The 12,155-nt window shown below is 35.3% G+C and overlaps 1 protein-coding gene across 1 annotated transcript; it reads left to right on the top strand.

Annotated features, from left to right (window-relative positions):
• Positions 1–103: 103 nt before the first annotated feature.
• LOC106716484 (FAS-associated factor 1) lies at positions 104–9,691 on the top strand. The gene is made up of 16 exons (XM_045681726.1): positions 104–216; positions 656–724; positions 982–1,111; positions 1,245–1,370; positions 1,633–1,804; positions 2,132–2,276; positions 2,814–2,942; positions 3,118–3,241; positions 3,583–3,728; positions 4,276–4,430; positions 5,160–5,296; positions 7,529–7,691; positions 8,062–8,158; positions 8,266–8,409; positions 8,597–8,674; positions 9,317–9,691. The coding sequence occupies exons 1-16, from the start codon at positions 178–180 to the stop codon at positions 9,395–9,397; spliced, it is 1,935 nt and encodes a 644-aa protein (XP_045537682.1). The 5' UTR covers positions 104–177; the 3' UTR covers positions 9,398–9,691.
• The last annotated feature ends 2,464 nt before the right edge of the window (positions 9,692–12,155 follow it).

The raw sequence follows: 12,155 nt of genomic DNA, 5'->3' as shown, positions 1-12,155 counted from the left end.
TGAAAAACTGCGCTGTCATTGAATCTTCATTACTTTGATTTTTCTGATTCCATTTTACTCTTTTATGGCAACAAATTCGAAATATCAGTCTATGGTAAATGTTTGAGTGTGATTTGTCTGCAAATGTAAATGTCATACTTAATAGAACCGTAGTATTTTTGTGATAAAAATATCGAAATGGCTGAAAACAGAGAAGAAATTCTAGCAAATTTTCAGGTATCGTAACCTTCTTTACCAAATTTGTTATTTTCAAAAGTTATAATAAATCGAGACTAAATCGTGAAGGTTATGTGGAGATCAACAACAGTGACTATTAAAAGTATTTTTTATTTCTTTGTGTCCAATGTATCGAAATTTTTTAACTTTTCTTTTAAAACTCGGTTTATCATCTATCTTTTCTTTAGTATCATATATAAATATAAATATAAAATCGGCACATACTTTTAATTTTAAAATGTATTCATTGTTCGTTCTTTGTGTTCACCTTTGAAAAAATTGTAGTTTCGATCTTCGTTCGATGAGTTTAAGTGTGATTAATGTGGTATACTGTGATATAAAACTTCGACTTTATTATTAAAAAACCTAAGGAAAAAGGATTCTTTGCATTAGAAACCTTTGTGGTGAAGAAGTTTCTAAGTTGGTGTTTTATTTTCAGGGGATAACAAACATAGAAGATGTAGCTGAAGCGATATTACATTTAGACGAATGTAACTGGGATCTACTAGTAAGTATCTCACATAATTTTTATTTTATAAATTAAAGGCACAATACAATACACATCCTTTTTTGTCAAAAATACAAATATGTAAAGCTTTATTTACAACTTCCTGATTTGTGAAATAAAGGAAACAATCATTGCTATAAAAGAAAGATTGGATTTCTTTATTATAGCCCCCTTACCCTATCTACATGAAGGTTTAGCAATTTATTAATATTTATGGGTAGAGGAGTCATTCAGTATAATTATTGACTTGGTTACAGACTGCAATCAACCGAGTTATGCCTCAAGATGGTAACTCCCACAACTCCATGTCTCACAACAGCGCCACACACGATGTTGAGATGATAGACGAAGATATATCTGTGATAACACCAAAAACCCACCCACCAGGTGTGTAACATATAACCCCTAACACTTTTTTCAAGTTTAGTGTCATGTAGACTTCTTTGTCTTGTCAGAGTGGATATTATAGTGAGAGAACTATAATACTTTGAATGGTAAGTTTTTTCTTAACCACTTTCAGATCGGGAAGAAAACAATCAAGCATCAACCTCATCTCCTAGAAATAGTACCCTGAACCTAGTAGAGCTACAAGTTCATTATAATAATAAGATGCACGAAATCAAAATGTCCGGTTCAGCAACTGTTCGTAAGTAAAGTGACAATGATTAGTTCAAATTCGATGTTTGACTAATTTTATAGTTTTTTGTTAAAACAGTAGTGTTAGATTGAACAGTTGACAAGTTTTTTTATTTTTTCTTTTGTGCAATTACTGGTATAGCAAAATACAGGCAATTATTAGTTTGGTCTCTAGCCTTTATTAATTTTAGTATAAATCATAATTATATTATCTGCATAAGTAGTAATTTTTCCTAAATTAAACTTGTTTAATACATAAACATTCTTTGCAGGTGACTTAAAGCGACGTTTAGAAGCGGTGTGTGGTGTGCCGGTGTGCCGGCAGCAGATTGCTGGGCTGGGCGGTTCACAGGCTACCTCTTCCACATCGCTTGCCACGCTCGGTCTGCAGAGGAATGCGGTGATACGACTCAAGTCTGCTAACCAGCAAATGGCGGATGATGAGTAAGTTATAGTAAAATCACCAATAATCACATTTTACTGTTACGACTTTTTACTTTCACGTGACAGGACCTGTCTATCGTGCACATTCCCCTTAATCAAATAAAAACTACCTATAATTTCTAATCTTGCTTGAGTGTTTGTTTTAAAACAGTATGCATCAAAACAAGCACTCAAGCAATATATACACATGTCTGACTGTCATCTTTACCTCACCTCCTGCAAAAAGTTGAATTTATTTCAACGACAGCTCTTTGCTTAGTCCGTTTTTCTATAGTCAAAGCTTATGACTTAGGCATAGGAACTGTCAACATGTATATTAATTAACAGAGTGGCGGAGAGATTAACAACAACATATGTCCTGCGAGTAAAACACGATGAGAAAGAATATACATTGAAGTATCCCGGCACGAAGACGGTACAAGAAGTGAAGAATGACATATACTCACTCACCGATGTACCTGTGAGGCATCAGGTAAGTTCACCATTTACCATTGTTTTTGTTTTTGATTATAGTAAATCAAATAATTTGTATAATATCTCTAACTTAATAGTTAATGGTTAAATTAATAGTTAGAAATTAACTTTAATTACAAATACTACAAATAAAAACTTTATCTACTTATGCATGTAAATTAATTAAGAATAAAAAAATATATTTACTATGTTAGCATATATGACTTACTAGTTGTCGCCAGCGAATCCTCCCGCACGTGATTAAAAAAATACTTTATTAGTAGTCTATGTGGTCTTCCAGACTATGTTCTACATCTGTGCCAAATATCATCAAGTACCATTGAGCTGTTCTGGAGATACCTTCAAACAAACATCCATCCATCTAAACATTTGCATTTATAATATTAGTAAGATTGAAGCAAAAATTGGTTTTGTCTTTTAAAATAACACTATTTTTAACTTCTTTATGTTAATTTCTCTAACTATACTTTTCAGTTAGTCTATTAAAAGACACAAATAATATTCTTTTCCGTTAGTGACAAACATTTGTTGGTAGGTGTGGACTGGGTGGCCACCGGTGATGGGGCTAGACGACACAGTGCTTGCCATGGTTGGGCTGGACCTACCGCAGCACGATCTCACAGTCAGGCGAGACCTCGCCAACGTCAGAAAAGAATACAAAAGGGTATGTTAATAAGTACTCCCCCCCCCCCTACTTAAAAAATCATGAGAATTTTGTCTCGTTGCTGATTTTTTTCTCCCTTCTTTTTTCTTTGAATACTTTGAATCTGTAACTTATTATTGACTTAAATTACATATTATTATGTTGTTTTTACTATATTAATAAAATTGTTTAACAGATAATAGTGGACAGTTCAGACAGTGATAACAGTTCTGTGGAAGAGATCGAGGACCCGGGAGATAACTTCCCCGCAGAGGATGACATGTTTGATCTGGTGCAGACAGAGAGGATAATGCCCTTAAGTGAGTAACATACATGTTATGAAACTCTTTTCAACAACACATTTAAAATCACATTACAAATATGAAGTAATAAGTAAAAAAAATGTCAAAACTACACAGAAAGTTGAAAAAAAATTACTGAAGAATCCAGAAAAATTATTTGCAGATAATTTTTAAAAGCTCTTATGATCAATTTGAACGCGAGGTTTTTCAAAATAAATATAAAATTTATTAAATTTTAAATATTTTTTTTTATAAATTTTTTTTTTTTTTTTTTTAGTTGATTACATCAATATTTTTTTTTGTCTTTGGTCCGTAATTTTGGATACAAGATATAATAAAAGTGCTTGTTATATTGTCAGTGTCACAGAATGTGGAGGACGAGGCATTGGGGTGCATAGAGTTCGCGCATCGGTTCCGCGCACGCTACGGTCCTAACACGCCTAACTTCTTTGAAGGCACACTGCAGGATGCCATCAAAGAGTCCTGCCTCAAGCCCGCCAAAGAGGTACTACTCACTAAATCTATATATATAAAAGAAAGTCGTGTTAGTTACACTATTTATAACTCAAGATCGGTCGAACTGATTTAGCTGAAAATTGATGGGGAGGTAGCTTAGAACTAGGAGACGGACATAGGAACTTTTTTATTTTGTGTTCATTTTTTTTTATTCCGCGCGGACGGAGTCGCGGGTAAAAGCTAGTTAATCATAAAATTAATTTCGTTATACCTTTGATCTACAGAAAACAAAATTTTATTGTTACAGATTAAATAAGGCTCGGGCACAGATTATTTATACATTTGTAACGTGTTCCATTTTAATTAAATTAGGATTAAATTGTAAGCGAAAAATCTTATTACGAAATTCAATTTCAAAAAGCTTTTTGAATATTTACTAAACATATAAAGAATATCTGTGCATAATTAACCTTGTGCTTTGCTAAAACACAGCATTTAATATGGGAACTTCTCTCTAAAAATGTATATCTTCACATCACTTACCTTCTCTTTCCCGTAATCCAAAATAGCAATTAATATCTATTGTTCTATTGCAGAGGAAGCTACTGGGTGTATACCTTCACCACGAGCAGTCTGTGTTGTCGAACGTCTTCTGCGCGCAACTGCTCGGCTGCGACACCGTGCTGCAGACTCTCGCCGCAAACTTCCTCGTCTACGGCTGGGACCTCACGCATCCCAACAACACCAACATGTACGTACACGAACACGTACACGTACAACACGAACACGTACACGCACAACACCAACATGTACGTACACGTGCACGTACACGCACAACACCAACATGTTCGTACACGAGCACGTACGTTCACAACACCAACATGTTCGTACATGTGCGCACCTACATATTGATGTATATTCTAATTCATTGGAAATTAGATATTATATCTACACTAGTGGTCGCCCGTGACTTTCTCAGCGCAGAAACACTAGGCACATTATATCTTCAGCTACCTTCCCGACAGATTCCTGTCACAATATGTCTAACCGTTTGGAAGATTTTTTTTTTTTTATTAGTAACGGAATGTTGAAATATTTACATACAAACACTCCAATTTTATTAATATGTAAAGATTTCACTGGCCGTCAACGTTTTATTAATATCCATAGATTTGGAAAGTTTGTATTTACATTGACGATAGAATTTTGTGAAATTGTACAAACGTGGATTTCTTAGATCGATATCTCCGTTTAAAACATATTTTTATCTCTGTTTATGACAAAGATAATGAAGGCAGGCACGACGATATATTTTATATAGAGATTTTTGTCTCAGAAACCAACAGTTAATGGGTTTATTATAATTTCAAATTAACACTAATATTTGAAAGAGGGGATTAATGAATTAACACGATAGTTTTAAAACTCTTAGAGCGAGAACGTAGTATTAAATGTGCTTACGTATTGTTTTTCTATGCAGGTTACTGAATTCAATTGCGAACGCGCTGGGTCCAGTGGCGAGTATGACAATACGCAGCATCCCAGTGGACCGTCTGCCCGCGCTGCTCATCATCATGCGCATGCGCTCCAACACTGAAATATATTCTGTTATTAACGGTGAGTATAATAGTACAACAATTATATATTTGAATATTGATGCAGCGAGAGTCTTAGGGATCTCGATATTTTTCTCGCTTAGAAGTTACTAATCCGAGTTTCTCGCTTATAGAAGTCGTCCTTCTAGACCGGATAGTCACTCTCGCTTCTAGAGTCTAGACCCTATAGCGACTCTCGCTTATAAAAGTCGTCCGTCTAGATTGGATAGTGACTCTCGCTTATAAAAGTCGTCCGTCTAGATTGGATAGTGACTCTCGCTTATAAAAGTCGTCCGTCTAGATTGGATAGTGACTCTCGCTTATAAAAGTCGTCCGTCTAGATTGGATAGTGACTCTCGCTTATAAAAGTCGTCCGTCTAGATTGGATAGTGACTCTCGCTTATAAAAGTCGTCCGTCTAGATCGGATAATGACTCTCGCTTATAAAAGTCGTCCGTCTAGATTGGATAGTGACTCTCGCTTATAAAAGTCGTCCGTCTAGATTGGATAGTGACTCTCGCTTATAAAAGTCGTCCGTCTAGATTGGATAGTGACTCTCGCTTATAAAAGTCGTCCGTCTAGATTGGATAGTGACTCTCGCTTATAAAAGTCGTCCGTCTAGATTGGATAGTGACTCTCGCTTATAAAAGTCGTCCGTCTAGATTGGATAGTGACTCTCGCTTATAAAAGTCGTCCGTCTAGATTGGATAGTGACTCTCGCTTATAAAAGTCGTCCGTCTAGATTGGATAGTGACTCTCGCTTATAAAAGTCGTCCGTCTAGATTGGATAGTGACTCTCGCTTATAAAAGTCGTCCGTCTAGATTGGATAGTGACTCTCGCTTATAAAAGTCGTCCGTCTAGATTGGATAGTGACTCTCGCTTATAAAAGTCGTCCGTCTAGATTGGATAGTGACTCTCGCTTATAAAAGTCGTCCGTCTAGATTGGATAGTGACTCTCGCTTATAAAAGTCGTCCGTCTAGATTGGATAGTGACTCTCGCTTATAAAAGTCGTCCGTCTAGATTGGATAGTGACTCTCGCTTATAAAAGTCGTCCGTCTAGATTGGATAGTGACTCTCGCTTATAAAAGTCGTCCGTCTAGATTGGATAGTGACTCTCGCTTATAAAAGTCGTCCGTCTAGATTGGATAGTGACTCTCGCTTATAAAAGTCGTCCGTCTAGATTGGATAGTGACTCTCGCTTATAAAAGTCGTCCGTCTAGATTGGATAGTGACTCTCGCTTATAAAAGTCGTCCGTCTAGATTGGATAGTGACTCTCGCTTATAAAAGTCGTCCGTCTAGATTGGATAGTGACTCTCGCTTATAAAAGTCGTCCGTCTAGATTGGATAGTGACTCTCGCTTATAAAAGTCGTCCGTCTAGATTGGATAGTGACTCTCGCTTATAAAAGTCGTCCGTCTAGATTGGATAGTGACTCTCGCTTATAAAAGTCGTCCGTCTAGATTGGATAGTGACTCTCGCTTATAAAAGTCGTCCGTCTAGATTGGATAGTGACTCTCGCTTATAAAAGTCGTCCGTCTAGATTGGATAGTGACTCTCGCTTATAAAAGTCGTCCGTCTAGATTGGATAGTGACTCTCGCTTATAAAAGTCGTCCGTCTAGATTGGATAGTGACTCTCGCTTATAAAAGTCGTCCGTCTAGATTGGATAGTGACTCTCGCTTATAAAAGTCGTCCGTCTAGATTGGATAGTGACTCTCGCTTATAAAAGTCGTCCGTCTAGATTGGATAGTGACTCTCGCTTATAAAAGTCGTCCGTCTAGATTGGATAGTGACTCTCGCTTATAAAAGTCGTCCGTCTAGATTGGATAGTGACTCTCGCTTATAAAAGTCGTCCGTCTAGATTGGATAGTGACTCTCGCTTATAAAAGTCGTCCGTCTAGATTGGATAGTGACTCTCGCTTATAAAAGTCGTCCGTCTAGATTGGATAGTGACTCTCGCTTATAAAAGTCGTCCGTCTAGATCGGATAATGACTCTCGCTTATAGAGGTTTCTCGCTCATCCATGTTCGACTGTGTATATTGTTTTATGGTGAAAATTATTCAACTTCAAAAAGGTACGAGATATAAACGTTCTATTTTGTGTTTTTCAGAACATATATTGTTTAAGGATGTGATATATTTGACGTCTGACATTCAACTTGCTCAGTGTCCTTCCCCCTCTATACCTAAAATTGTGTTTTTTTTATTTTCTGAGCCGCTAATATGTTTGAAAAGCATATTTATAATATTGCAGGTAACGTGGGTGTGTCTGAGCTGGTGGGTGGGCTGGTGGAGGCGATAGAGAGGTTTGCGGCGCAGCGCGAGGAGGACGCGCGACTGGAGCGCGAGCGAGACGCCCGCCAGCGCGTCAAGCTCGAGCAGGATGAGGCTTACCAGCGCAGTCTGGAGGCCGACAGGTATACCCAGGAGTTTAGTGGAAACAGGCTCTAAAAGTAGTATAAGAAATATCACAAATATTACTTTGATGTGAAACATCTATAGGATCACTTGTAAACCGAATTGTTGGCGTGGCGACGCTTGTTGTGGCGACAGGTCGCCACGCTATACTGAGGTATACATATCGAGGGGTGAAAGGCTTTCACCCCTCGATATATATGTATATGTTATTATTACTACTATCATTATTATTATCATTGTCATTATCATTATAATTATTTATTTATTTAATTATAATATTTAATATTTTATACATATTACTTGTACACACACGATGTTTCACATCTGCCAGGCGTCCCATGACGGCTCACATTTTTTTTTTCTTTCCAGAGCCAAAGAAGAAATTAAGAAGCAACAAGAATTAGAAATAAAACAAGAGCTAGAAAGAGCGGAATCTGAAAGATTGATGGAGGAAGCGAGGAAAGAGGTACGAATCGATCAATTTTTATTTTGTCTAGTTTGTTCATTGCTTAATGTAGATTTACACAAGTGCAAGGGAAGTCCTGATGTAGAAAATATTATACGTGTGCGCAGGAGTTGCGCGCTGGTGCTGAGGCGAGAGTGCCTCAGGAGCCGGGCGCGGAGGAGTCAGCGGAGGTGTCACGGATCCGCGTGCGTCTGCCACCCCCACATCATGACAGCCTCGAGCGCCGCTTCTATGCCACCGATACGCTCGCTGTTAGTACACCACCTTGATAAGCGAGAAACCACGATGAGCGAGAGTCATTATCCGGTCACGACCTCCATAAGCGAGAAACTCGAGTTAGAGAGAATAATATCGCGGTTCTTTGGACTCTCGCTTTTCTAGAGTCGATTGTACACAATACGAAAGTGAACTAAAGTTTTTTTTTTTGTTCTATTTCAGGCATTATTAGATTTCCTCGCATCGAAAGGTTACCCACAAGAAAACTATAAAGTCATCTCTAGCTGGCCTAGAAGAGACGTAAGTATTAATAATACGTAATTTATTATTAACTAGCTTTTACCCGCGACTCTGTCCACGCGGAATAAAAAATAGAAAACGGGGTAAAAAAGTATCCTATGTCCGTTTCCTAGTTCTAAGCTACCTCCCCATAAATTTTCAGCTAAATCAGTTCAACCGATCTTGAGTTATAAATAGTGTAACGACTTTCTTTTATATATTTCAAGATTTTCTTTTATAACAAGAAAAATAGAAACGAAAAAGAAAACATATTGTCATCCTGCTCATTCTTTATGAGAAAAAAAAATTGAGAGATGTCAAGGGACACCCGGATGGAACGAAGTTCCTTTCAATTAATTAGTGAAGGAACCAATGTTTATTCTATGAATAAAAAACTTAAGTCTTCACAAGAAGTACATTTTATTTCTATGAATTTTCGTTATATATTGTCACGTCGTTGCCATGGTGAAGTAAAGCTCATTCGTCGTTAACATACTTACTATAGCAAAAAGTGTCGTGACAACTTTTCGTAAGAATTTTTTCCGTCTAGCCTCCATTCACAACGCGCGATAAGGAACTTCGTTCCAAAAGGGAGATAATATGTTTTTGTACGACAGAAAATCTACAATTTACTTGCAACTGACAGTTAATTTTCTTTGACAGTTAACATTAGAATCTCACAGCAGTACTTTGAAAGCGTTAAAATTGTACCCGCAAGAGACTATAATGCTGGAGGAGCGGTGAAGGACAGATCTCACAGCGACCACTTCACTACTCCAATAACTACAAATTTCCATTCCAATATGAAAATACATTGCCGTGACCCTTGTATTGTTATATCTGTCTTTCCAAAAGGAATTACAGAGATTACAATATGTGTTATTCCGACAGTCGAAAACCACAGTAACTCTTCAATAACTTCACGGAATATCTTGTTAAAGGCGCGGGCTTTCCTTTTAAAGGACATTTCAGTGGCAAAAACCATATTGAATTCATTATGGGTATGTTCCGATATACACTGCGACCACTGTAGAGTGTGACGTCAATTCAGTATACTGTGAAGCCGTTCCTTTATAGCCAGTTACACTGGTTACGATTTAAAACGGAACGCAATCTCGTATACTGTCAGCCGACAGTATACAGGATTTTTTGACGCAGCATTCAAATGAGTGTATTCAAGTTTTCTAGTACATTAAAAAAAACTAGTTGGAGTACTGTCAAATTAAAAATATTTTAATTAATATTAATTGTAAATTGAATTTTCAACATAGTCTAATAAGGTTAATTTTTGCAATTCTTCCATTGTTTTATTGTTTTATTTATTAATCCAAACTAATTACAGAACTTTAAAATTTTCTGATTAAACTGTAGCTTTGTTTATGAGACGTTAGGCACTCGTGGTTTTGACTGATCACGTGATCAAAGTACTGCGAGTACCTTACCTCGAAAACGCCAGTGCTCACAGTAGAATATGGCGGCGATTTATGACGTCATATATTTCCCTAGGGTACTGCGGCAGTATACTGGCAGTCCATAACGGAACGAATTTTTCTACAGTGATAGCACTGTGCAGTGCTCGCAGTGCATATCGGAACATACCCTATAAAACAGTTGTATGTCGTTCAGCTGGTATTTACAGTTTTGGTCACTATAACCGATATCTTATCAAGCGGTATCTGCTGTGTTATCATTTTTACCTAAAAAAAACTATTTTCACTTATAGATAATTTTTTTCGATCCACTTAAGCTGAAATATAATTGACAGAAAAACATATTCCGTCTTTTTAATATTTCTTTCTCTAACATTTAAAATTCATTTATTCCAGATTGTTCTAGAACTAACTTCAGTGTAAATATTTGTTACGTAAACATTATAAAAGAAATGAAATCCCGCGCCTTCATTTTTTTTTGTATAATAAAAATAAAAATGTTTATCAATGATTTTGTAATATTCAATATAACCTTTGAAATTACACTTGTATTAAAAGTATCTCTGTTTTTTCCAAAGAGAATGTTTTTATACAAGTAATTTGACAGTCGAAACTCACATTGAGACGCACGTTTTGACAGTTATTGATGTAATATTTAATTAAAAACTTGAGAATATGTTAACAGTCAATTTATTTTATCATCTGCCAAAACAGGCTTTATTAAGAGTGATAAATTTTTATTACATTAATATGAAATAAATTAATTTTAAATTGTTTTTTTTCTAGTGATGTCATGTTTTAACCGAATTCCTTTGCATGAACCATTATTGTTTTTAAAAACCTAAAAGGTTAAAGTCAACTGGTCATTACCATTACAGATAATAAATAATACGCCATAGACAAGTGGCCTGTATTTTTTTTTTACTTCATGTTTATTAAAAAAAATGTATTATTTCAAATCATATTATTCAAACTTTATCGTAATCATCGGCCCAACGGTAAACACACAAGGACGAAAATATTTATTTTATTTCAATTAAGTTATTATAATACATGTGTGATTTATTAAACAAATGAAAAATGTATAGAAAACGTCAAATATGATATCAGCTAAAATTTAAAAAAAAATCAAGGATGGTCTCAAACTTTTTTCATAGTGTATGTGTAGATTCTTAATTATCTGAAATCGGAAAATCTGTATAAAATTTTACTAATACAAATAATTTTTTTAAATATTATAAAAAAATGGATATAATTTCGAGCTGTAATTGGATTTTCATTATTTATTTCGCAATTTTTAGGCAATTATTCCCAATGTGTGAACAAAAGAATTGTATATGAGTTAGTTATTTTGTGTGAGCTGGATTTTTTTTTATAAATAAATAAGAAAAGGTCATTCATTGATTTCAGCTTACTTCTATGATATATAAATCAATTCAATTAATCAATGTTCATCACAAATATTAGTGAATTTATGATTATTTTATAATAATGAGATGTAATCGAAACGTGAAATAAAACTTTAATTAAAATTTTAAAATTATTTGTGGCTAGATTGATAAATTATTTGCATATTATATAGAAATTTACGGGAGAAGTGAATGTGGCAACATTATTAATTTAATTCTTCGCTTGCATTTGCCTATTTCGCGATCTTTATTTAGGCGCGCAGAAACCTTTGACATTGACATATTATTATCTTTTGTAACAAAAAAAAAATTCTTCAAAATAAGTAATGTAAATAATATCTTTGATATAAAGGGATTGTCATTTTACTTGAAAACTAATTTAACCTCTATGTAGAAAAATTAAATTAAATAAAGTGATCGATGGCATTTGCAAGATTTAGTTAGTTTTTAATACATAATTGAAGTTAAAACAGCTGATACAATTTTGACGTTTGTAATTTTTCACCGCGCCTAAGAACTGAAGTCATGTGTACTGTGAGGGAGATATTTATCCAACAAATAAACAAGATGAAAATGCCTATAATTGTTTTATTTAAACCTTTTCTTATATTATTTCCTACATTGATATACACTAGCTTTTACCCGCGACTCCGTCCGCGCGGA

The sequence above is a fragment of the Papilio machaon genome, chromosome 16 (genome assembly GCF_912999745.1).
Source record: "Papilio machaon chromosome 16, ilPapMach1.1, whole genome shotgun sequence".
Classification (NCBI taxonomy): domain Eukaryota; kingdom Metazoa; phylum Arthropoda; class Insecta; order Lepidoptera; family Papilionidae; genus Papilio; species Papilio machaon.
Note: the sequence above shows the minus strand (reverse complement) of the source record. Positions and strands in the feature narration are given on the sequence as shown.